General features: G+C 43.9%; 2 protein-coding genes across 2 annotated transcripts in view; both read left to right on the forward strand.

The window, feature by feature from the left end:
- bgnb (biglycan b) overlaps positions 1 to 7,076 on the forward strand; it is a 39,765-nt gene extending 32,689 nt beyond the window's left edge. Inside the window, exons 7-8 of the mRNA XM_080764388.1 lie at positions 3,964 to 4,102; positions 4,533 to 7,076. Coding sequence (XP_080620514.1) covers positions 3,964 to 4,102; positions 4,533 to 4,730 — 337 coding nt within the window. The 3' untranslated portion in view covers positions 4,731 to 7,076. The remainder of the gene's footprint in view (positions 1 to 3,963; positions 4,103 to 4,532) is intronic.
- A 4,164-nt stretch (positions 7,077 to 11,240) lies between these two features.
- b4galt3 (UDP-Gal:betaGlcNAc beta 1,4- galactosyltransferase, polypeptide 3) lies at positions 11,241 to 25,764 on the forward strand. The gene is made up of 9 exons (XM_080763878.1): positions 11,241 to 11,599; positions 14,508 to 14,595; positions 15,591 to 16,008; positions 16,557 to 16,792; positions 17,822 to 18,012; positions 18,425 to 18,547; positions 22,602 to 22,706; positions 23,196 to 23,442; positions 23,809 to 25,764. Exons 3-9 carry the CDS (start codon positions 15,711 to 15,713, stop codon positions 23,974 to 23,976), a joined length of 1,368 nt encoding a protein of 455 aa, XP_080620004.1. The 5' UTR covers positions 11,241 to 11,599; positions 14,508 to 14,595; positions 15,591 to 15,710; the 3' UTR covers positions 23,977 to 25,764.
- The last annotated feature ends 539 nt before the right edge of the window (positions 25,765 to 26,303 follow it).

The raw sequence follows: 26,303 nt of genomic DNA on the forward strand, positions 1-26,303 counted from the left end.
TATTTAATGAATCGCATGTTGGTGTGTGTGTGTGTGTGTGTGTGTGTGTGTGTGTGTGTGGGGGGGGGGGGGCAGTTGGCTGTGTGGCGAAAATAGGCAAAGTGCTCGGTGTAAGGGTGATATTTTGGCACAATCCGATTAATGAGAAAGAACAATGTTGATGTAACTAAGGGAATCGTCGAGTCATTTATTTTGTAAATAAAGAGATTCAGATGGAATAAGCGAAATAGCGATCGTATAATCTCTCCTGTTCCTTCTTTGTCTCATCAATGTCCTGCGCGAGATCAGATTCTGTGCTGCGCGAGATGACATTGTCAAGCTAGTGTGGGGGCGGGGCTGGTAAGAGAGGGAAATGTTGCCAGGTTTGCGAATTGTAAGCGAGTTGTAGTGTATGTAAGTAGCGTGGTTTAATGTGTGCTATCAGGCAAAAGCTGAGATAGATATGCAACTACTACTGGGGAAAATGTCATAGAAAACACAACACCTAATTTCGGAATGTTATTGTGACCTATTGAGCACAAACAGACCATCATGATTTGCTTGCTGGACCTATAATTAATTTATTTGCATTAAATGTCCACTCGCCCATCAAAAAGAAAAGCAAGATGGCTGCGACAGAGTGTGAGCTCGACGGACAGAACAGAGCTGGTGACGTATGAGGCAGGGTGTTGCCAGGTTTGCGAATTGTAAGCGAGTTGTAGTGTATGTAAGTAGCGTGGTTTAAAGGGCTTGTTTGTGGGCTGGTTGGGCTTGTTTCTGACCGTGTTGGGGCAGCAGTGATTCCGTGTTCCGTGTAGGAATGTTTCATAAAAGTATATTTGCAGAGTAAATAAGACACTTGAACGGCTAAAAATTAGCCTATGTCAGTTCGGGGAGCGTGCCGAATTTATTTTGCATATAGAGATGTGTGGTGAAAGTGTGGTTCGGTCGGAGATAGAGTTCCAAGAATGAGTATGGGTACCACTTTTCCCATGTATAGTAGATTGTACAACTCAATCAATCAAACGTTTGTTTAATCAATGTATTGCCCCATTGAAAAAAAAGAAAAGGCCAAACTGGTACACCCGATACTATTTAATATTTCCCTTATGTTTGATATTTTCTTATCACATCCATGGTATGAAAACAATGCTAAGGAGTTGCTTCAATGAAATATAATTGCTTTAAGCTGAAAACGGGTTATTAGTTATTATGTGTAGTGTAGTGTAGTCAACATGTTAAGGCTCATACACACTGCCCGGTATTTGCTGCGATTATGCTTTCGGGGAGCATTGTTGGCGCTGGCCGACAAAAAACCCTGATCTGACGTTAAGTGGTGCCCAAATGGTAGATCACGATCTACAAAGGCTTTGCAGGTAGACCACATGACATGGCAGTAAAAATATATATAATTTTAATTTAAAAAACGATTTTTGCATCTTCCGCTTTAGATGACCTGAGATTACTTGAGTGATTGACATAAAAAAGGGCCTGTCAGCTCAAACACACAATGCAATACTTGTTGTTGCTTACAATCATCAGTAGCAAAGTCAAATACCAACAAAAATAAAAGCCTACGATGTGCATTTCCCCCCCTCTATTTCCCATTCCATGTGCATTTGTCTTATATGTAGCCTATATGAAAGGCCCCTCAATTACATTTTGTCACTATTTTCAGCAATGGGATGATAGTTTTATTTGGTGGGTATGTTGAGCTGGTCGTTTTGAAAGTAGCTCTCAAGTCCATAAAACAAACTAACATAGGCTACTTCTCTATAAGCAGAATCATGAATAGGCCTATTTAATTTATACAAAAGGAGAAGAGAGAGAGAGAGAGAGAGAGCAATGTGTTTGTGGCTCAAACTGTGTCTAATATTGTTTTAGAGCAGTGGTTCTCAAACATTGTCATGGCAAGAGCAAAGGAGGCCCAATATTTTTTCAATCTACAAAAATAATCCCAAAATGGCTGATAAATTAAATTACATTACTTACTAATCGCTTATTTGGCAACACTGGCCAGCTTTTTGTTGCAGCTCCGTGGCTGGGAGTTGGGAACTTTCTGTTACAGTTAAATCAATATAAAAGTACCACACAACTGAAAAGTTGCGCGACTGTGTCCGCAAGTTAGAGACGTGTGTGGCTATAATGACGCACAGCTGTTATGTAATCGCGCGTCTCTAAATTGTAAGCGTGTGTGTATGTGTGTGTGTGTGTGTGTGTGTGTGTGTGTGTGTGTGTGTGTATATATACATTCCGTCGGTAATTCCCTGTAGGCTTCACGTGAATAATGTTGTGTGCGCGCGTGCGGAGAAATAGTTATTTAATGAATCGCATGTTGGTGTGTGTGTGTGTGTGTGTGTGTGTGTGTGGGGGGGGGGCAGTTGGCTGTGTGGCGAAAATAGGCAAAGTGATCGGTGTAAGGGTGATATTTCGGCACAATCCGATTAATGAGAAAGAACAATGTTGATGTAACTAAGGGAATCGTCGAGTCATTTATTTTGTAAACAAAGAGATTTAGATGGAATAAGCGAAATAGCGATCGTATAATTTCTCCCCCTCCTTCTTTCTCTCATCAATGTCCTGCGCGAGATCAGATTCTGTGCTGCGCGAGATGACATTGTCAAGCTAGGGTGGGGGCGGGCCTGGTACACACACACACACACACACATGCACGCACGCACACACACACGGTCGCCTGCAGACCCAGCTCCCAGCGAGTGCTGCTGCTGCAAGCAGTGAGTGTAGAGTAGGCGTGGCGCAGCATTAGAAGGGCGCAGCAAATACGACATTGAGGGGTAGAAACCATCCCGGGCGCGTGGTTCATGTAACATGTGTGTCACTGTGAAAGACTGGCCCCATTAAGTGAACGTAGTTGGCGTAGTAGACGCCAACATGACGATTTTGGTAGACGCCGACATGACGATTGTGACGTAGGCTGTTGACGTTGAGCAATAACAGCGTGTTTCATATAAAAGTAATATTTGCAGAGTAAATAAGACACTTGAACGGCTAAAAAATAGCCTATGTCAGTTCGGGGAGCGTGCCGAATTTATTTTGCATATAGAGATGTGTGGTGAAAGTGTGGTTCGGTCGGAGATAGAGCACAAAGAATGAGTATGGGTACCACTTCTCACTTGTATATATAGATATTTTTTTTCCCAGCCTACAGTGACACCTAAGGTGAAGGCTAAGAACTACAACTCAATGCCACCAAATAACAACAGCACTGAATGACACATTTTTGGGACCAAGACCATCGATTATTGAAGTTTTTAGCGATAGTTTGTCAAAAAGTGCAAAATGTTGGAATCCATTTGAAAAACTTGCTTTGGTTAAACTTTCAATTTCAGAACATTTTGCTTTCACGCAAAATAATTATAAAAGGTTTCACTTATGCCCTATTCAAAAATGTTCCAAAATATCCAATCTACATCGCATTGTGAGCTTGTAGATCAGATATTTTTGAACATTTTCTGAAAACTCCTATAATGACATGCTTCAAATTGGAATGCCAGGTTGTAAGTGTTAAAAAGAAAACTGGGATACATCGGTTGCATAATTGCTGATACTGAAAAAAAACTGAAGAGAAAAAATTATAATAAAAATTGACACAAAGTATCATTAAAAAGGGAAGAAAAAAAAGAAAACAGGAAAAGCAAGCTACAGAGACACAAATATTCATTATCAAACTCAGAGTACCAGGTCATGAATTAGGTCCTTGGTCAAATGCCGTGGCTGGTAAATAGTAAAGCATTGCGGAGTTAAAGAAAATGAGGCCATATTTTCTCATACTGTGTGTGTGTGTGTGTGTGTGTGTGTGTGTGTGTGTGTGTGTGTGTGTGTGTGTGTGTGTGTGTGTGTGTGTGTGTGTGTGTGTGTGTGTGTGTGTGTGTGTGTGTGTGTGTGTGTGTGTGTGTGTGTGTGTGTGTGTGCGTGTGCGTGTGCGTGTGCGTGTGTGTGTGCGTGTGTCTGGCTGCAATGCAGGCTGGGTCTGGGCTACAACCACATCCGACACATAGAGAACGGCAGCCTGGAATACCTGCCCCGACTGAGAGAGCTGCATCTGGAGAACAATCAGCTCACACGCGTCCCCAAAGGCCTGCCAGGCATGAAATACTTACAGGTAAGAACCATCTCACACGCGTCCCCAAGGGCCTGCCAGTGAGCTCTCAGTGAGCTTTCAAAGTGCTTTAATGCGTTTACTTTTTTATTTTATTTAATGTTTTTTTAAGTATGTGTTTATAGTGTTTGCAGACTATACTGTAGTGCATGATTGGCTGAGAAGTTTTTGGTTAAAACATATTTTTTTTCATTGAGGTCACCTTTAGGAATAGGGTTAGGTTTAAGAATAGGGTTACGTTCAGGCATAGTTTTACTGAGGTTACGTTTAGGAATACTCGGTAGAGACTGTTCCGGGTACTGTGCCGGATTTACGCCCGAGACAGTGACAGTGACTGTGTTTTGGGGCGACGGTTTTGGTATTTGTTACACCCCATTCCCCCCCCCCCACCCCGTTCACCCACATTCTGCTATTACCCCTTCCATTCCCCTAGGTGGTGTACCTCCATTCCAACAGCATCAGCCAGGTGGGCGTTGATGACTTCTGTCCCCGGGGCTTCGGGGTGAAGAGGACGTTCTACCACGGCATCAGCCTGTACTCCAACCCCGTCAAGTACTGGGAGGTGCAGCCTGCCGCCTTCCGCTGCGTCACCGACCGGCTGGCCATCCATTTTGGAAACTACAAGAAGTAGAGGCAGAGACAGAGAGAGCAGGGGTCATCAACATGTCCGTACACAGACAAAATGTGTCCGTGGCAAAGACTTGGTCTTGTCTGTGGAACATTTTTTGATTTTCTTCTTTTACACACCATTATAATGTTCTTATTTTGATCATAAGACCGAATTATTGAATGCCAAGTCTCCAGAATATGTATGACGCTGTGGCATAATCTTCGTCCAACTACTACTAGTGGTTCTCAAATGTTTTATTTGCGAGGAACCCCTTAACTCTGAGAGTGTTCAAATGGAACCAAATGGACTCTAACGGATCCATTTGTTTCAATTTTGAACACTCAGTTACAACCTGCTATGGTCATTCAGGGCTAGCTCTTTATGCGTTTCTTCCAGGGACGGCTAGGGGGGCTTTAGCCCCTCTGGTGGAGGGGCTAAATGCCCCCCACCCCCCCCCCAAAATTGACTGACTTCTATTCAAAATTAATTATCCCCAACTCTAAATTGCCAGCCCGCCCTCCATAGTCCCCCCAGTCACAATTTTCTGGAGCTGTCGCTGGTTTCTGCTAATTTTATTCTCAATTTTGACCAAAATGTCCACCACAAGCCGGCGTTGTGATGACCCCTGAGGGAGAGCGGAGGAGAGCAGAATGTGATGAGAAGGATGGAGCTAATTGAGATGAGGAGGAGGTAGAGGTTAAAAGTAAAACGTTTTTTTAAAGTTATTATAAATGAATAGACCTAATTTTTGTTTTCAGTTTTGTTTTTGGAGAGAGAAGGAGAGAGATGGAGAGCGAATTAGCCACTTAAACCCTATACCGGTATACAGTACTTAGTTTACCGGAGTTCCCCAGAGCTCTATACTAGGCCAGCTCCTTTTGTCACTCTACAGCAGGGCTCTCAGTGGTTAATGGTAACGACTTAATACAAAAAGAAGTGAAAACTATTTTTTACAGAGAACTTGAAGAGACTGGAAAGCCATGTGCCTACTTTTCACTATAAAATATAAAATGTCAACACAATGTTAAAGCAGAATTTATTTGATGTGTTTTTTGCCACACTAGGCATAGATTGTTTGTGGAGCCTTTTTGAAAGGAATGTATTGTTAGGGATGTTCGATATTGTCCAACTCCTAATTTCCGATACAGATTATCAACCGATACCGATATACAGTATATGCCGTGCCGCATTAAGGGCCTATAGGTGCCCGGGCCGATGTTGGCATATTTGACAGTGAAGAAGCATAATTGCCTTGATGCCTAGCCTATGGCATTAACGAGTGTCAACAAGCGCCAGCTACACAGACGCACACACCTGCCCTCTGCAGTGCTCTAATTCGAAAGTGACTAGAGTCTGTCTCATTTCTCTCCAAAAGTCCATGAATATGATGGAATATGATTACTGAGATTATGGTAAACTTTCATATCACACCACACCATACAGTAACAACTCCTGTAACTTAATAAAAATAACAAAAAAGAAAATATAAATAAAAATCCAAAAACCTATACCAATATTTTCCGATATTACTTTTACAGTATGCATTTATCGGACATCCCTAATTGTTGTTGTCACCCCCCCCCCAGCCAAAAAGTATGGAACAGTAAGTATTGAAAACCTGTGAAGCATCATTTCATTTCATTCCTTTTTTATTTTTGACATGATAGCTCTTATTGTGATAATAGTCATTTTAGTTTTTATTATGATCTGGTGGAGATTGCAGGTTAACGGTAGATCAAATCAATTCATGTTTTTGTGTAGTCACATTAACGGTGCTCTTTCTATGGGTTTTTTGTTTCTTCTGATTCTGTAGTCACGTTCTGAACTTTTACTTTTGTTTCTTGCTGGTCTGAAGCCATTTGGAGGTAGGGATGGGACGATAATAGTTATTATCGTTTATCGTGATCAAAACAAAACAAAAAACAACGCTCACAATAATCCTATCACAGAGACTTAATTTATGGTGAAATTGTCCTCCGGCTCATGACACGCACTGGGATCAATTCACCTTTTATTTGCCCAGCTGCATATGAATCCCCTTAACTTAAAACCACTTAAAACCCTAAAACGGACCTTGATACAGTCTTTTGTCCCTGCTCTCTACCCAATGACTTTGCCGAAACGTGTTTCTTTTTGGCAAACGTTCCTTTAAAGTGGTTATGAAAAGTGGCATTTTAAGAGTCTTAAGCATATCGTAAGTCACAGTTGTTTTCGTCACGATAATCGTGACATGAAATGTTCATATCGTCCCATCCCTATTTGGAGGTTACATTGTGTTATCAAAGTGTACTGTATGTCCATCATGGATCATTATTTTCACACCGTGTACATGTCATAGCACAAAATAAAGTTAAAGCGACAATTCCAGTGCATCAGTCCAACACGTTTTGTACAGGGGTCATCAATAATAATGTCTGTACATAGACAAATGTCGTAGTAAATAAGTGTGATACATATTCTATGCCTTCACTATGGCATATTAGGTGTCCAACTAGTGGTTCTCAAATGTTTATTCGCAAGGACCCCCTTAACTCTGGGAGTGTACTAGAAACCAAATGGGTTCCATTTGAACGCTCTGAGTTACAGACCTGCTATGTTCTAGCTCTTTATGTTTTTCTGGTAATATTATTGACAAAAATGTCCATCCCAAGCCCAAGGTGATGGCCCCTGGTTTTGTAACTGAATAATACAGACAAACGCATGTATGCTCTGTCATCTAAATCAGGCTTAAAATGTCTGTCTTTAAAGATGCTGTGATATTTTTGGGACTTTTTTTGTTTGTTAAAACTTTAAAGCTCTATGATAGTAATTGCTACAGTAGCCTACTTCAGAGTACTCCGTCTCTTCAGCTCTTAAGAAAGCATAATTTTCAGCTGGGTCTCTAATTTAATCTAATCAGGAGAGAGATAAGTAAATTCAGATAACCCATTTATCAGCTTACATTTTATAGTGCTCCAGTTCCAACTTTTGGCTCATTCATTTGTGTCATCTCTGCCAATTTTCATTTGTATATCCTCTTTCCCGTATGAGTTCACTCTCCTGACAGGATTACTGAACTCAACATAGCAATGATTACAATGGGAATAGAGAACTACTCCTACTCAACACATTTTGAAAAACAAAACAATATTTAATTGAGTCAACCAGCTCAGTGGCCTTGTGGGTAGAGTGTCTGCCCTGGGACTGGGAGGTTGGGGTTTGATTCCCAGACAGGTCATATCAAAGACTGAAAAACAGGACCCCAAAAAATGCCCTTTTGGCATTCAGCATGAAAGACATATACTGTGTATCCCTATTCCCTGACATAATTTTATAGCTAAACGGACAGAATTCTATTTTATTTGAATGATGAAACCCAGCTGCCATTAATAGTTGGAAATGGAAATGGAAATTGCGGAAATTGCGGAAATTGTGGAAATTGTAATTGCGGAAATGGTGGAAATGGAAATTGCGGAAATTGTGGAAATGCGGAAATTGAAATTGCGGAAATTGCGGAAATGGTAATTGCGGAAATTGCTCTTCACTTATAGCTATCTATTTTCAGGTAGATTTTTTTATTTTACTCAGTCAGCCATATCACTACTCATTTTTTTCATGAAAAAGTCATAGCTGTCTTAGCAATTCCCCTATTACTTTAGCAAAGCATATATTCTGCCTTTTATATGTCCTTGTAATTGGACTAAGCTACTTGCTGCATATGACATTTTTAGCCTGCCTGCCGCATCGACACAAGAGGGAGAGAGAAAGACATGTCCTTGATTGCAATAATGTTGTGTGTGTGCAAAAATAAAGGAGACGTTCAATTGGACAGTGAAAACATCTGATGAGTGAATGTCGTGAAACAAACAAAATAGGATGATCGCCGAGGACAGTGGAGAGGAGGAAACATAACGCACACAGACAGTCGAGCCTTTGCTCTCTGTCATTGTTAGGCCACTCGTGGTCTGTGTTTATACATTGCTGCACTGGTTGGCATATATTTTCAAACTGCATCAGACACTAGGTCAACAATGCGGGCGTGGTGAGCAATATACAACTTTTGTATGCACTATATCCATTTGTTGTGTGCGATGGATTCTATATCTATGTGTTGTTCAGAATCATGATGGTTTATACAAAGTGGAGTGTGGATGTCAGGGTACCAGATTGACAGATTGTAGCTTTGATGGTGAATTTTAAAACATCCTCCCCAATAGCAGCATTGTTGTACATCAAATGTGAAAAAGAGTGATGAGCTAAATCAACACAGGCCAACCTTCCCTGCAGCCGAAGTCCACGCCAATGTTGTTTGGCTTCAGTCTGTTTCGTACCTGTAGTCTAGTGGTGGGTGAGAGTAGCCTCCACTACCATGCTGGAGTCTGTAATTAATCCATCAGAGATGGGCACGTTTTCATCGTTCTTTGCCCATTTTAGCTGGACTCTTGTCCGATGGCAAAGGTCATTGAGATCTGGCCAATCAGACCAGATCCCAAAGCCCTTGGCTTGTGAGTCCAGTTTCCTCCTGAAGCCTAGAAAGTTATTCTGGTCTGCCAGGGTGACGTTCCTCCTGTGCAAATCCAGGAGGAGTGATGCCCTGGCCATTTCTCTGACGGTGCCATCATCATTATTGAGCATGTGTAGTAGGTGGGTTACTGGGTTAGCCTTGTTGCTGCATAAATCCACTCTACATTTGGGAGCCCTAGCCCCCCTTCACCATATGAAAGGAAGAGTATGTCTTGACTCTTGTGTGGCGTGTGAGTTTAGGTCAACCCATTTTCTAGCCAGCTGGACAGTTCTATTCGTCATGTCTCTCAGTGCATTTTGTGGGTTGTGTACATTGGCAAAGAGGTGATGTATTTTCGCCAGGGCCACTTCTCTCGCAGCCTCGAGCTTCATGCCTATAGGGAGGGGGACAGATCGATCAGGTTGAGACGGTGGTGAAACTCTTAGTCCTCAACTCCCCCCTCTCCCTTGTGCTGGGAGTCTGGTGCAACGCACACTCGCACAGGTCCTGGACCTGGTGAGACGTAAGAGGGGCCCTGGCACGGACGATCATCTTTTAGGGAACTGTGTTGCTGTCGGACAGAATAATATATACTGGCACGGACGATCATCTTTTAGGGAACTGTGTTGCTGTCGGACAGATTAATATATACTGGCACGGACGATCATCTTTTAGGGAACTGTGTTGCTGTCGGACAGATTAATATATACTAGCACGACGATCATCTTTTAGGGAACTGTGTTGCTGTCGGACAGATTAATATATACTAGCATGACGATCATCTTTTAGGGAACTGTTGCTGTCGGACAAATTAATATATACTGGCTCGGACGATCATCTTTTAGGGAACTGTGTTGCTGTCGGACAGATTAATATACTGCATAAACAATATAAAAGCATAATTATCAAAAGGACAAAGGACACTGTACTTAAATCATCTGCAATAAAAAATACTTTGACTGCTGATATTCACAGTTTGATGTAAAAATAACAATTACATGATTACAGTATCCATAATAAGCCTTGCATGGTAGCATGAACTTTATGCACCTCACTGAGGCACTGGTCAGACTCAATCAAATCAATCAAATGTTATGGAGAATATTTATTTTTAGCCAATATAAAAAAAATACCACAAAATATCAGTACCATTTATCATTTCTGATTGGGTGTGCAGCAATTGTATAGAAATGTAGAGCATCTGAGCTCTGTTTGCCATCAGTGCTGTTAACCGACGGTGCTGATGGAAATTGGGTTACTGTTGGTTAAAGGAGAAGATAGATAGATAATCTGATATGATGACCGCATAGTTTTCTATGAATTTCGGGGGGTTATTAGTATTACGCTATTCAGCGCGTGCATTCACCCTAGTGGGCCAGGCTACAACCGGCCCTGGTTTGGTTTTGGTCCCTTGCAGCATGGTTTCCTCCGCCATGGTGTATGAATGTCACTGTGTGGGTGAATGTTATGCATTATCTATGTAAAGTGCTTTGGATAAAAGTGCCATATAAATGCACCATTTTAAGGGCAGGGCACTGGGCAGTGCAGGGTTCTCAAACCTTTTTACGTCAACGACCCCTTGATGTGTATTTGACTACCACCTTTACTTATTAGTATTTCTGAATTTCAGAATTGATTGATTGAATGATTGATCAAATAGGCTACTTTATTAACAGTTTGCAGACAAAAAAAACACAGGAAAGTTGTAGGCTACAGTTCAATACAAGGTAGCCTACTATTGCTATAATGTTCTATTAGATGATTTATATAGCCCAAGAAAGCCTATATATGGCTTGTTTCGGTTTTCATATTCAACTCATCTGAGTATTTCTGCATTGCAGTAGTTGATACTTTTACTGTTAGCGTATTTGAGTAGCCTACTTTTCGATGACTGGTGTGCACTGGCCGTTTTCAATTTGGCCCGCTCCTCAGCGCGTCATCGCCCCTCTCTCTCATCACCTGACCACCATGTCCGTCTCCCAGCAGCGCTCCACTACCACCACGGCGCCACCACTTGTCCATGTTGACATCGGATGGAATCAACGCACTATACTAGTGCCAGCGATGCTCTTGCGTGTCAAAGTGTCTGCAGCCGCAGCGGCAGCCGCAGAATCGGCGGCGGTGGTGGTCGTGTCTTTTGCTGGGGGATTTCTGCTCGGATGAGAGATTATTTAGAACGATCGAGAGAGAACTGGAGCACCAGAAACAAGTGTCTGACTGAACCATCGAATGTGTTTTTGTGGCACTATAGCAGGCAGCTAAATAAATAGCGGCCCCGTCGGTCGAGTCATACTCTCTACCGAGTCCCGACCGATCGAACTGAACTGAAGCACCGCCGACAGGGAGTCTGGATTTGGGGAAAATGTCGCAGGGACATGCTGCTGCTGCTGCTGCTGCTACTGGTGTGGTGAGTGAGTGAGTGAGTCGGCAGTACAGTGCTGCTGGGCTGGTGGCCACCCGCCGTAGAGAGATCACATTCTGCCCCAGAAATGAAACGCTGCGCCCTGCCTAGGGACAGGACAGGAGCACGCGAAAATTCTAGAGAAACGAGAGAAGGTCGTGAGCTGAGAACCCGGGCCGTTTAGCACACTGAATGCTGCTGGCTGCTTCATGCATTTTGCAGCAGCATTAATAATAATAAGCAACAGACAGGAGCTGATTATTTATTGCTTTACAGCAGTGTTGTTGACTTAATTGTTTCTCAAACATTTTCATGTCGGATAATTACCACCACGGTCCACGGACACCCGTACGAAAAGAAAGATCTTGTTAGATTAAATATAACAGTCTACAACTGTCTCTGTACTAGAGAGAGAGAGAGAGAGACCTTATTATACAGCAGTACATTTTCTCTCACTGGATAAGGTGGAGAAATTCACCACTTTCAACTTGGCATCCCAATTCTGTTCCAAACTATTACAAATTGTAACTTGTTACAAATTGTAACACGTTTGTATTAGGCCTACTATCTCTGTGAGCTTGGATTCTGAAATAGGGTTCTAAAGTGGTGAAACTTTTGCTGTTTTAGCTGGGGACCCCCCCATGGAACTGGACCCCCCTCGAGGAAATGCATGATATGTTAACCAGTGGCCTGCTACACAGTAGGCCTACCATCAAGGCTATAATGCTCTTTTTAAAATGTATTGTGATATAAAATGCAACTCTTGTTACAGTTGCTCAGTGGTTTTCAACCAGTGGTCCGGGGACCACCAGTGGTCCTTGAGTGGGTTCCAGATGGCCCCCAAACTAAATGATGGAGAGTTGGTAACCAAATAGACCCTTATACTGTAGATATTTAACTCTTGAGGGCGTAAAATAAAACCAAATGTTAAATTATTGTTAAACATCTGCATTACTTAATTTACAAGTTACCACATGTAGAAGAAATTGTTATTTGGAATAAAGTTTGCCTGTTATCTCTCCTATGGTACCACATCAATACAGCATGGAATTGTGGACACTGTAGAATCCAATCCAACGATAACAAAATATTCTTTAGTTTTACATCTGAGAGGCTACATCTCATCAAATGGTGGTCCGTGGCTCAAATGTAAAAAAAGGGCCTTCATATGAAAAAGGTTGAAAACCACTGCTTTAATGGCCTGCAACTCGCGAGAGTGTAAAGTATGAATGGAACCAAAGGGTACAAGTTGTACAATAAATGAATATTAATATCAAATAGGGCTCCAGTGGTGGCCCCAACAATGTATCAAACCGGTGGTCCTTGAAATTAAAAACAGGTTGAGAATCAGGCGCTCTATAGCAGCCCCCCCCACCCCCACCCCCTACACTACAGTCAGGAGGTGAACTGGAAGCAGAGCAAGTCAGCAGCATGATGGAAATAACACTGTAGGACAGGCAGGAAATGAGAGTTGTTGGATTAATTTGATCCGCTAGGCATCTTCCTTCATGGGGGAAAAAAAATGCCACCGTAGAAAATCAGGCGGCGCTAAAAATAGAAACAAACAACAACAGGGTGACATTTTGTGCTTCTGTCTGTCAGTCTGTCTGTCTGTCTGGCGTAGCTTTATTGACAGGTGTTCAGCCGCTCGGCAGGCTGAGCGAGCAGGCAGTGGTGGAATGTAGCTAAGTACATTAATACTTAAGTACTGTACTTGTAAGTGCAATTTCGAGGTGTTTGTACTTACTACTGGAATATTTCCAATTTCCATTACTTTTTCTTCCACTCCACTACATCTCAGATCCAAATAGCCTATTGTACTTTTACTCCACTACATTTATTGGAGAACTTTAGTTACTAGTAGGGCTGGATGCAATAACCGCCGTACCGTGGTTGTGTAAGGCATACCGGTCGGCGCTTACCATACCGATACCGCCATACCGTCGATAAACACTGCTATTACTGCGATAACAAAAAATCCATACTGCCCCTGTCCTAGTTACTAGTTACTTTGTAGATTTTGATTATTATTACAAAACATACAACCACTTCAGCCCAATATACATTTCGGCTATTTGAAAATACAAGCAAAATAGCAGCTGTTATTTTCAAAATACTTTTTTTTACATTTTATTTGAAACCACGACATTCTGCCTACTGACTACTTTCTACTTTTTTGATGCCATTTTTGTACTTTTACTAAGTACATTTTGAATTCCAGACTTTTACTAGTCAGTGTATCACTCAAAATCCCCAAACATGGGGAAAGCCCCCATATATGGTGCCCAGGTCTCGTGACATCACGTGTCATCATCAGGGATGATAGTAAATCAGGGATCATTGTAAATGCGACCTGCTGTCGCAATTAAGCCCATATATGGAGATCCCTGATGTCATCAATATTAGTATGGATATTATGTTGATCCTTCCCCATCTATCTACTCTTTGATGTCTCCCTTTTGACTGATACCTGTCCATTTACACTCTAGACGGGCCTGCCCCAAAGTTATTTGTGCAGCAACAGGCCCGAAAATTAAGTCAGCCCGAAAATTAAGGCCCGGCCCTACCTGGGCCCTCATCAAACCCTGTACACTCAAGACACTGCCCCCGCTGCCACCCTTGGATCTCCATAGATAGAGCTGACCTGTTCTGACATTCCATATGTTGATCTGACCTCATCAAACCCTGTACACTCAAGACACGCTCCATATATGGCCAGTGAAGGGCGAGGTCGCGTGCACTGGCTTATTGGTAAGCCAGTGGTACTTTTACTGTAAGATATGTGAGTACTTTTTCCACCACTGCAGGTAGGCAGGCAGGCAGCAGCTGGACGTGGTTTTTCAGAGACAAATGGTACAGTGTTATTCAATCATGTACTGTATGGTATGTTTATGTTATGTTATGTTTGTTGCAGAGAGCATGATGGGACTGGGAGGTAGAGGAGACATGAAGAGCAGTGCTTTTCTGCTCCAGGACCTGCTCTAATCATCCCAACAGCCCAGGTACACCTTGTCAAGCTGCGCACGCACGCACGCATACACACACACACACACACACACACACACACACACACACACACACACACACACACACACACACACACACACACACACATGCATGATCATCAGTGGTGTAAACTAAAGTAACTACATTTACTCAAGCACTATACTTAAGTACAATTATGAGGTATTTTAACTTTTTTTTAAAGTATAAAATGATTACATGTGTCAGTAATTTATTTGTATATTTAAGGGGTTGTTATGATTTTACATAACCATGCATAGATGTCAAGAGCAGGGTCAGCTAAATATCAGCTCATGGTTACTGTATCTTGAGATACCCTGAGATATGCTGATGTTGTCCTTAAGCCTGTTTACGCAAACACAGTATCCTGTGAGTCTTACACCTTCGTAATCTTGACAGAATCTATCAGTATCAGGTTTATTAGGTGTGGTTTATGAGAGCGCAGGCAACGTGCATAGATAAGATCTTTTCAGGTTGCTCCGTTCCGATTCCAGTGAAGGGGGCCTGTGTGTCCTGCCTGCCATAGAGGGGACCTAACTAACTTTAAACCACAGAAATTGTACATTTTATCAATCTTATGTATTTCTCAGAAATACCCATGTGACATACGACCACTGGGCAGGGGGTTGTACCTCTCGAGATACTGTTTTGTATATAATGCACGGAAAATGTAATAAACATCAGTGTCATTGTTTGAACCACTCTTCATCGTGTGGCCTTGTCAAATGGTGTACTCGGCACGTCACTTTACCTTCTCCCTATCCTAACTGCTGCTGAGACCGGTCAACGACTTATTATCTCCATTGGTCTGCTTCCACTCATACCACAGCCAGGTGACGACATCTGACCAGACTGAGATTGACTGTATAAAAACTGCTATAGGGGTTAAGAACGTCTTATGCCTAAATTGTCAGTTGTGGTGTGTGTGTGTGTGTTTGTGTGTCTGTGTGCGTGCGTGCGTGCACGTTTCTAGGACGTGATGGCAGTGCTGACTGAGCTACACCACTACTACGTCCCATTCCACCAGACGAACGACCCTGTCCTCCACCCCTGAACCTCCACCCACACACCTCCATCCTTCCGTCCGTCTGTCATGGCGCTGAACCTGTGCGGCCGTTCTCTGGACGCTCCTGGCTGGCTGGCGCTGCTGGTGGGCTTCCAGTTCGCCTTCGTGCTCTACTTCTCCCTGGGCGGGTTCCGAGGCCTGGTGTCCGTTATGGTCCGCGGCCAGGAGCCCCAGTTCGACTACACACGACCACACGACGTCTACACCAACCTCAGCCAGCTGGGGGCGCTGCTGCTGCCTCCCCCGCCGCGCAACGCCGGCATGACGGGACCGCCCGGCACCGGACCCCCGCTGAGGCTCTGCCGGATCCCCTCCCCTCTGCTGGGTCAGTGAGAGTTTGGAATGATTGGATGTTTTATCCACTTAGACCTGAGGCCGATTTTACAAAAGGCCTTCTAGAATCTAAATCATGACAGTTTTCTATGAGCTTGTAGATATGCTGTTTTTCAATAGCTAAAGTATAACGTAATCCTTAAAACACCAAAAGGGGTTCCCGTCCCGAATGGGTTATTAGACAGAATTGTAAACGGCACACAGTACAGCCAAACTCTTGGTCCAAAAGGATAACAATAACAAAAAAGTCCTTGCAGGCTTGTTTCCATTCGGGTCCTATGTATTCAATTCATAACCATGACGTGAAAAATAACAACAATCATTATCATCACAAAACATAAAACATTATATACAGAGTGGAAGAAACCAGAGCGCAAGCTCTCTTCTCCACTAGTCCCTCCTCAACATTTTAGTCTAGTTTTTACCTGTTGACGGAATTGAAAGTATATTTAGTCAAAGTCGTCGAAGCTTACTTTTCATCAGTCCTAGTTTTGGACTTTTGGTTGACGACATCAACACTGCTCTCGTGTCTCTCTCCAGTGGGTCCCGTGTCCGTCCGCCTGTCCTCCCCTCTGTCCCTGGAGGAGATCAGACAGCGGAACCCCCTGGTGGCGCCGGGGGGACGCTACAGCCCGCCGGACTGCGAGCCGCAGCACCACACGGCCATCGTGGTGCCGTACCGCAACCGGCAGACGCACCTCCGCGCCCTCCTCTACCACCTGCACCCCTTCCTGCAGAGACAGCAGATCCACTACAGCATCTACATCGTGCAGCAGGTGTGTGTGTGTGTGTGTGTGTGTGTGTGTGTGTCTTTTAGGCGACATATTGTGTGATGGAGATTAATGCTTTACATGCCACTGTACACAATCTTCAGCGGTTGTTCGATTGATTGATTGAATACTAGGGGTCTCAAATTAGAATCGTGATCCCCGTTATGAACGATTCAAAATCGATTCATAATTTCCAAAAATCGATTTTCCTTTTTCTTTTTTTCTTTTTCCTTTTTTACAGTTACAGGAGTTTTCACTACATGGTGTTTGTATGAAATGTAAGCTTACCCTAATCACAGTAAACATCATGTCTTCAGTCATTTTCAAGTTACTGTAGTATAGTCACTTCAAAAATGCTTTTGAATAAAAAAAAAACGTTTTTGGATTGAGTTGAATCGTGACACCAAGAATCGGAATCGAATCGTGGGACACCCAAAGATTCACAGCCCTATTGAATACTTTATTAGACAGAAATGCAAACAGTACAGAGACACTCAAGTGCCCTATTGTCGCCAGTGCCTTACCCCTTGTTTCCATTCGGGTCCTACAGATGTGCCATTCCAACTATTCACACTTTCCTGATCTTTTCCTGAAGGTCTTCTGAAAATGCATGTTGTCCCCAGGTTTTATTCACTGATTAGCCTAAGGGCTGATTCATACTCCTATTTTACCGCTGTTTCGGCGCTGTAGTGCCGAAATGATTTCGGCTTGTCAGAAATTTTCAGTAGCACCGAAGAGACGACTTTAGGACGGTACCCGCCCCCCCCGAACCTCAAATGACGTCAAATTGTAGGCTCTACAGCGCCGAACCGACTTTTATTCGGCTCTAAAATAGGAGTATGAATCGGTCCTAATGCTAATTCTACTGCTTTGCTACAGAAAAGAAGCGTCACTCCTCGGAACTTCCAGAAGAGAAACTCTACATCTATTCAGGGAATCTGAATAGAATTAAGATGTATGGCAAATGTTTCCCTTTCTCACTGACAATGAATTCAATGTGTGTAAACCACCTTCTCCCTCTGTCTCTTCCTACAGTGGGGCAACAGCACCTTCAACCGGGCCAAGCTGCTCAACGTCGGGGTGCGAGAGGCTCTGAGAGACGAGGACTGGAGCTGCATCTTCCTCCACGACGTGGACCTGCTGCCGGAGAACGACCACAACACCTACACCTGCCACAAGCAGTTCCCCACGCACCTGTCTGTGGCCATGGACAAGTTCAGATACAGGTACCCCCTCCCCACGCACCTGTCTGTGGCCATGGACAAGTTCAGATACAGGTACCCCCTCCCCACGCACCTGTCTGTGGCCATGGACAAGTTCAGATACAGGTACCCCCTCCCCACGCACCTGTCTGTGGCCATGGACAAGTTCAGATACAGGTACCCCCTCCCCACGCACCTGTCTGTGGCCATGGACAAGTTCAGATACAGGTACCCCCTCCCCACGCACCTGTCTGTGGCCATGGACAAGTTCAGATACAGGTACCCCCTCCCCAAACACCTGTCTGTGGCCATGGACATGTTCAGATACAACCTTGAAGGGTTTCAATTGATTACTTAGTAGGTGGACTGTTGCAGCACAGAGCAGGTATAGCAGGTGATATTCACGTGCGTTCTTCTGTGGGTTAATTGTTTCCAGGTTGCCGTACCCGCAGTATTTCGGGGGGGTGTCTGCAGTGACCCCAGAACAGTACATGAAGATGAACGGCTTTCCCAACCACTACTGGGGCTGGGGTGGAGAGGACGATGACATCGCTACTCGGTACGAGGAAGCCAGGGATCGGGTGGGGCAGGAGGGAAGGGGGGGGGGGGGGACGACGACTGTGCATGACCATTCTAAAAATCATACTCGTGAGGGACGTCCATAGACTTGACTGCTACATGACGAGGTGGCAGCCAAGAATATGGACTTTTTAATGTTTGTTTTAGGCATGCCCACCCGGGGCGTCATGTGTGTTTGTTTCTTGTGAAGCTTTTTCCACATTGGTTACAGTTGTACTATGTTTATTTCCTTTTCTGTTTCCATTCTGGCTCCTTTCTTTTTTCTATGAATTCACCGGTTCTATCCCTGATGATGTCACAATGACCTGGGCACCATATATGGTGGCTGATGTCACGTGATGTCACAATGACCTGTGGGCTTGCCTGGTGTGACACACTGACGGGAAATTCAAGATTCCATAGTAAATGCGACCTGTGGTCGCAATTAAAGTCCATAGACTTGGCTGGCAAATGATTTACGTCATAAGTGCGTAAGTAAGTAGCCTTGCCGAGCCATGAGGCCCATAGGGCAGGAGCCTATCTCCTGTTTCTGTAGTGTGAGGCAGCATGATGTACAAGTACACCCCCTGGACATGACGCTAGTATGTCGCAGGGACATACAGTAAGTGCTCTAAGCAAACATTAAAATCCCATAGTCTTGGCTGCCATATGAGCAGCATAGGGCCCCTCATAAAATTATGCAACTTTTCCATGGTGACTGCAAGACATGCATCGTGATGCATGACTCGAGTTCAGCAGCAGGAGGCAGCGTGAGACCTACTCAGTATTCTCTGTAGTAACTTCACACTATCGCACTTCTCAGAGGAGGAGCACACCTTTCTAGTCTTTAACTAGAACTAATCCTTCTTATATTAATTTCATTTGAGCTTTGTGAGAGAGAGAAAAAGAGTCTCGTCTCGTCTCCTCAGCGTGCGTGCATTTAAAATTAATCAAACGGATCATTTGTTTTTTCTTTATCCACGTGTGGTGAATGGGATACACAGGAGAGTTGTCATGGTTGCTTTAATCCTTCTTATATTAATCTGATTTGAGTTTTGCTAGTTTGCTTTCATCTCGTTGAGGTCAACACTGTTGTCGGGATCCGTGATCGTGATATAAAGTATAATTGCACGCCGGTGTTTTTATTCAAATCAGCGCAAGGCAAAACCATGCAGGACGGGGCTTGAATTGCGCTGCTGATCCTAAATCAGCATAATCATCACACGTAACACAGCCGTTCGTGTCGCTGCAACACTAACCTGATCCTAGGTCAGCTTAAATGATCACACTTTAAACAACTTTTTTCCCCGTTTTTCTCCTCCGCAGCGATGCGGAGCATGAGCGCACATGCAGCGGACAGAGAAAAAGAGTAGGCTATATAGCCTCAGTCAGACTGGAACACAAACAAATTTTATTAACATTTGCAACAACAACAAAAAAGCACAGACAGTTCACACACAGTAGCCTACGGGTCTTCTCGGATCCACTCGGACATTACACATGATTGACAGACCCGAGATCTGAGGGGGATACGTCCGATTCCGACCCTGCCCGAGTGATTACGAGCGGGTCTCGGGTCAACTCGGGTATTTTCGGAGTCGAGGGACCCGGTGAAGAGCTCTACTCCACAGGCTGGGAGCGTCTGTTGCACAACACTCAATGTTATTTTCCGGTGGGACGTTATCGAAAATGTCCCCCCCCCCCCATTTTAGCCGACGAGATCGAAAATCTTAAAACGTTAATAACTCTTGATCTAAATCATTCCGTCCAATTCTAAGAAAAGAGTATGTGTTAGACGGCCCACCGCGGTCCCGTCGCTAGTCGCGTTAGAATTAATCATACCTCCCGTTGTTGTTGATCGCCTCGAGAGTGTTTTGGCTACATCAAACTACTTCAGCCACATCCGGGATAACATCCGGTCTGTCGCTAAATGCACTGCTATAAATCGCTGGGCGCTATGATTTAATGGATTAAATAACCCCGGGCATTCGGGGTGTTAACCAGGGGAGGTTCGCCGGGCACGGGTGATCTTTTTCAGCAGCTGTTATCTATCTCCAAATGGATCCTATTCACTGTCAGCAGCCATATTGGCGTGACACGGTGGTGTAATGTTACTTCCTTTCACAGGTGTATCCAAGGTTACTAATTACGGCTCTTTTCCATTCAGGTTCAAACTGAGTCAAGGTACTGTTAAATGTGCATGTTGGCTCACTGGAAAAGTAAAGTCTCTGCTACATTAATGGAACAAAGACTTTGTCAGTGTAATTGATAGCAGCACCTGTGAGGCACGTAACATTACACTGCTGTATCATCATGGCAATATGGCCGCCGTGAAAAGTGTCGGTTGCATATATCTTTGTCTTTGTGCAGCCTGCTGGCACCCTGACCCAGACTCTCCACGTGATTTTGGGTGGTCCCTAGATGACTGTAAAGTGACAATTTAAGGACTTTTAAGACCTAATAAAGAGAAAAAATAAAATAAATCAAGACTATTATAAAACAAAACAAGTGGCTGCAGGGAATTAGTGTGTCAATCAACAAACTATTTAATAAAATCACACTTGTGTGAAGAGAGGCGCGCCCACTGTTATCTGCAACATTTAGTGCCCTAAACAAACATTAAAGTCCATTAACGATTTAAGTCATAAGTGATCTAAACAAACATTAAAGCGACAATAAGAAGGTGACATGGATGTGGGCGGGGTTGGAGCTGTCTCTGCAGGCAGCAGCCATTACATTTTTTCTTGCATTATTTTGCTTTCTGTATTCATCATAATACTCTCCCACTTACCATTTCAGCTTTTGATTTCCCCCCTTGATCCATTACCTTTCTGTTCTTAACTTAGTTGTGGTGTTTTCGTTTGCTTTGGGCGTCATAACCTCATCATCTTTCATGCCATCTCCTCTTTTCCACTGTCTTCTGAAGAGGTCTCAGTGAGTAACGACAATGTACCGTTGTTGGGGCTGGGCAATATTATGGGACACAATCAAATGTCACTATATTTGTGACCATATGCCTCTATCGATATTGTGACTACAATATAATACGGCTTCAGTGATTAAAACCATTCAAAGAACACTAGTCAATATCTTCACGATATTACAATATGGAAAATCCCAGACAATATCTAGTCTCGTATCACAATATCCATGGATCGATATATTACCCAGCCCTACTGTATGTATATGTCCAGTCATAGTATGTAGGTATGTATACTGTACAGCTACCGTATGTAGATATATTGTATACACTGTATGTTTGTATGTATTTGTATACATGTACAGTATGTATGCAATATGCATGCTTGTGTGCTGTATGTACAATATGTACTGTATGTATTTATGTATGTGTATATAGTTCTACACTGCAGGGGCTGGATAAATCTTGGCATCTGCTTCCTTCACTTGTAGTTTGTCTTTAGTTTGTCTTTAATAGTAAATATAGTGCCTATTATACATGTTATATATAGTTTGTCTTTAATAGGAAGTAGAGTCATAGTCTGCCCTTTGCTTTGGGTAACTGGAAACCCATCTAATAATCACACAAGAAGCTGCACTTTATCTATCTTATGGCTGTTGACATCATCTAGACTTCCTATTGACAGCCATATTGAGTCCATATGTGACCAAAAAATTAGAGACTGCCATTGGATTATTTTGAATTTTCGTTTATTTCATGTCATATGAAAGCAGGGAATCATAGCTTCAAATTGACATTGATTGTTCAGTTTGACCCACCAGTTTTGGAGATATGGCTTATAGAGTAATGTCTTGCAGAGAACAGGCTTGAAAGGTTCACTTCTGTGGTCTCTAACATTACACCTAGCTACATGTTTAAGCATTTCTTTGTGTCAATTTCAGCTCTGACACATTTCAGACATGCTCTAGTATGTGAAGAGTCTGCCTGTGCTATTAACAAAAGTTTTTCTCCTCTGGTGAAAAGCTGGGATTTGTGTGATGGCAGGCTCCCAGTCAAATCTGGTCACATATTGTGTCTACTGTTACATAGACTGGTTGGTTACCATTGCCAATAATAACTGTTTTGTGTTGCTCAGGGTGCGTCTGTCTGGCATGAAGATAGTGCGCCCTCCTGTGGCCATCGGGCATTATAAGATGATCAAGCATAAAGGAGACCGAGGCAATGAGCAGAACCCACACAGGTACTCACTCACTCACTCACTCACAAACTGTTTGTTTAGTTAGTTCGACGTACAAATAGTCTGACATACATGGCCGGTTAAGACTCACCCATGGCTTCAGTGTGCGGTTACGGTTAGGTTATGGTTTTGGTTAGGGTGTCGGACGTCGGACCAAAGATATGCACCCGATGTAGAGAAGAGTGTAGAATCAAGGTCCTCAGGTCCTCCTTGAGGGTGCAGTACTAAGTTAAGTTCCGATCAGTCATTGGTCTGACAACGACAGCCTACCTCAAACCATAACCGCAAGCACGGAGCAGACCATGTTCGCCAACCTTAACGCCTGTTCGCCAACTTCAATCTGGTCGCCAACCTTTAACGCATGTTCGCCAACCTTAATCCGGTCGTCCATATGTCGGACCAATGACTGGTCGGAAACGCGCACGGACCCCCCTCCTTGATGGGTGTTAAACGTACAATAACACCCCTCCCTCCGTTCCGTGTGTCCATCAGGTTCGACCTCCTGAAGCGGACGCGTCTCAACTGGCGCTCGGACGGCTTCAGCTCGCTGACGTACGAACTGCTGTCCAAGGAGCTGCAGCCGCTCTACACCAACCTGACGGTGGACATCGGAGACGACCCCCACCTGCCCCAGAGGAAGCTGCACCACCCACCGCTCCAGCACAACAAAGCCTCGTCCCCTGCGCCCCCTGCCCCCAAACACAGCAGCAGCTCTGGGAAGAGGACAGCGGGAGACACGGTCAGAGTAGAGATAGGACTATAATCGTTATTGATGTTTATCGTGATTCCTCTGTCATACACTAGGGGGAATTGGCTTTCGTTGAGCTGCATATTCAGTCCCATTTAAACCCACTGTACTTGATCAAACAGACCTGTAAACAGTGCATTTGGTATGCCCTCATTACAAACAAATCGAGCGAACGTTCCTCCCAGAATAGGGATGCCGGGGTTCAAGTGCTTAAGCAAAAGTGGCATTTTAAGTTTTTAAGCTTTTACTGTAGTTTTTAAGTTATTTTGATTATTTGATTATTATAATATTGCAAATCACAATTATTTTTGCCACAATAATCGTAACGTGTAATTGTCCTTATCGTTCCCTGTCCAGGTCAGAGCTAAGGAGACGCGACAGAACAAGGGGTCCGTGGCGGCTAACGTGAGTATGGTCAACGGTTCACCGGTCGTCCCCGAAAATAACGTCCTCCAACGTCCTCCTGCCACGCCCAGGAGATCCAATCAGACGGCGGCACTGGAGAAACCGGGCGTGGTCAAGTAGGAACGAGAGAGACGACGTTAAAAAAAAAATCAGAAAGATGAACGAGCTTCGCACCCCGTCCCGGTGCAACTAGTGGCTTTTTCTCTCCGTTCATCAGATCTGAAATGAAATGGTGCAGGGAATCTCCAGCTTCTTTCTTTCTTCTTTCATTTCCAGGCCCGCCAGGGTTGATATTTATGAGGCCACTGCACGGACCCCCATTTGATATCTTTTGTTCTTTTCGTCTATGGGACCTCAAAGTGCACTGTAAAATCCTCAGTGCTAATTTAACTCTGCGAGTGTACAAGTGTGGAACCGTATGGAACCATTTCGTACGCTCTCAAGAGTTAACAGACCCGTAAAGGTTCCATTTGGACCTCACGTTGTAGTACCGACGGTATAGTGGGTTCCTGCTGCTTGCTAACTTAGAGCAGTTCCATAACAAAAGCTTCATGTAGGCTAAGGACAAACGGTCAAAGAGGAGGCCCCACTTTTAGCCCGCAAAGAACACATCCATTCACACGAACACCTGCCGATATGACTGCTCTCTGGTGGTGATCCACTGAATGCACTGTTATGCATCGTTCTGGTGACGTGGTGACATGGATTCATCCCTCTTTATCATCGCTGTATTTGGACTGGGAGAACGGACGGACGGATGGACAGACGGTGACACAGACTGGTCATTATCCGCGTACCACTCCAAAACAAACTGGGGTAAAATAAAAAAACTCGACGGGGTCAAGTACGTTGCAGTACGTGCATCTGTGCTGTTTTCCAGACGTCAAGGCGTTAAGTAGTCTGGCGTACAGTACGTGGGCCAGGCGATCAGAGATCTCCGCTTACCGATCTGTTAGGGATGTCACAGTCACAAATTGAAGTTGACAATACATCGTCACACAAATAATTGCTAGTTTTGTTTTGTTTTTTTGCATTGAACATTGGAGCGCACGCACACACACACACATACACAATTAAATCACTGACACATTTAATCCTTTTTTATATATTTTTCTTTCCAAAACATTTTCCAATTACATTTTAGAAAAATGTATGTAATTATTTTCAACACGGAAAAGATTGGCGATTATCTCAAATAATTACGATTAGGCGATTATGTAATAATTGTGACAGGCCTAACCTCTGGTGACTTTTAAATGGACCGGGTGGAAATGTTTTGGGAATGGGGGAAAAAAACCCAACAACTGCATCCAATGCAAAGACTCGGGCATAGCGCTTCATACGGGATGTTAAGAGGATTGCATTTCAAAGCAGTAGGTTTGTTGGAGCTTACTCTGCTGTCACAAGAAGCCCATTCGATGAATTTAGATTTCCCTGGCGTGTCGGTGGACGGAGATCTCTGACCATCTGGGATCTGGCGACGGACTACGGTGTAAGCAACTAATTGGCTACCAGCCCTCCGCTGCCCTCAGCCAATGCAGATGTGCAGGATTCAGATTCAGCCCCAGAAACTACTGCTGCTGCCGGTGGGTGGGTGTCATCCCTGTGGGGTGTCACCCTGTGGGGTGTCATCCCTGCGGGGTGTCATCCCTGTGGGGTGTCATCCTGTGGGGTGTCATCCCTGTGGGGTGTCATCCTGTGGGGTGTCATCCTGTGGGGTGTCATCCCTGTGGGGTGTCATCCTGTGGGGTGTCATCCCTGTGCCTTTTCTCTTAAATAATTAGTTTTGTAGACTGCGACGGTTGCTTTTTAGGTGCATATCTGGGATTAGTTTTGCTTGGTCTCTCATGGCAGTTACGTAAAGGTAGTGTAAGTGATAGTTGTGGATAGTTGGGGGGGGGGCTTTTAACTTAACCCATTCTGACCTGAGATCAGATTCATACGAGGTTTCCACTGGACACACACTGGTCTGATGAACCCATTCTGACCTGAGATCAGATTCTAAAAAAATGTCAGTCGTTCTTCGATTTTTCAAAAATAGCAGACCTACAAGCTCGTATCGCGCCACTCGGTGGCGCGATATGAGCTTGTAGATCTGCTATTTTTCAATAGGTAAAGCATAACATGATGCCAACACCAAAATGGGTGCCCGGTCAGAATGGGTTAAGAAGTTAAAAGCTGTGTCTGTGTTCTCTCTCAAAGTTCTCTCTCTGAATGAGAATATAGAGCAGTGTTTTTTTTCAACACTTTTCATATCAAGGTCCATTATTTACAATAGTTTTTAACTCTTGAGAGCCTAAAATGAAACCGTAAGTGTCCATATGGTTTCATTTTACACTCTCAAGGTTTAATAAGGGTCCATTTGGTTACCATTATCAGCTCCATCATTTAGCTGGGGACCACCTGGAACCCCTCCTATATCACTGGTTGAGAACCACTATAGAGCG

This window comes from Protomyctophum bolini (genome assembly GCF_963924005.1).
Source record: "Protomyctophum bolini genome assembly, chromosome: 5".
NCBI classification, from domain to species: Eukaryota; Metazoa; Chordata; class Actinopteri; order Myctophiformes; family Myctophidae; genus Protomyctophum; species Protomyctophum bolini.

What these genes read in the sequence shown, in the direction of transcription:
- b4galt3 (XM_080763878.1), top strand. Translation starts at nt 15,711, where the DNA reads ATGGCGCTGAACCTGTGCGGCCGTTCTCTGGACGCTCCTGGCTGGCTG. An exon ending in GATCCCCTCCCCTCTGCTGG is followed by an intron (nt 16,009 to 16,556) that starts GTCAGTGAGAGT and finishes GTCTCTCTCCAG; the next exon opens with TGGGTCCCGTGTCCGTCCGC. An exon ending in GCATCTACATCGTGCAGCAG is followed by an intron (nt 16,793 to 17,821) that starts GTGTGTGTGTGT and finishes CTCTTCCTACAG; the next exon opens with TGGGGCAACAGCACCTTCAA.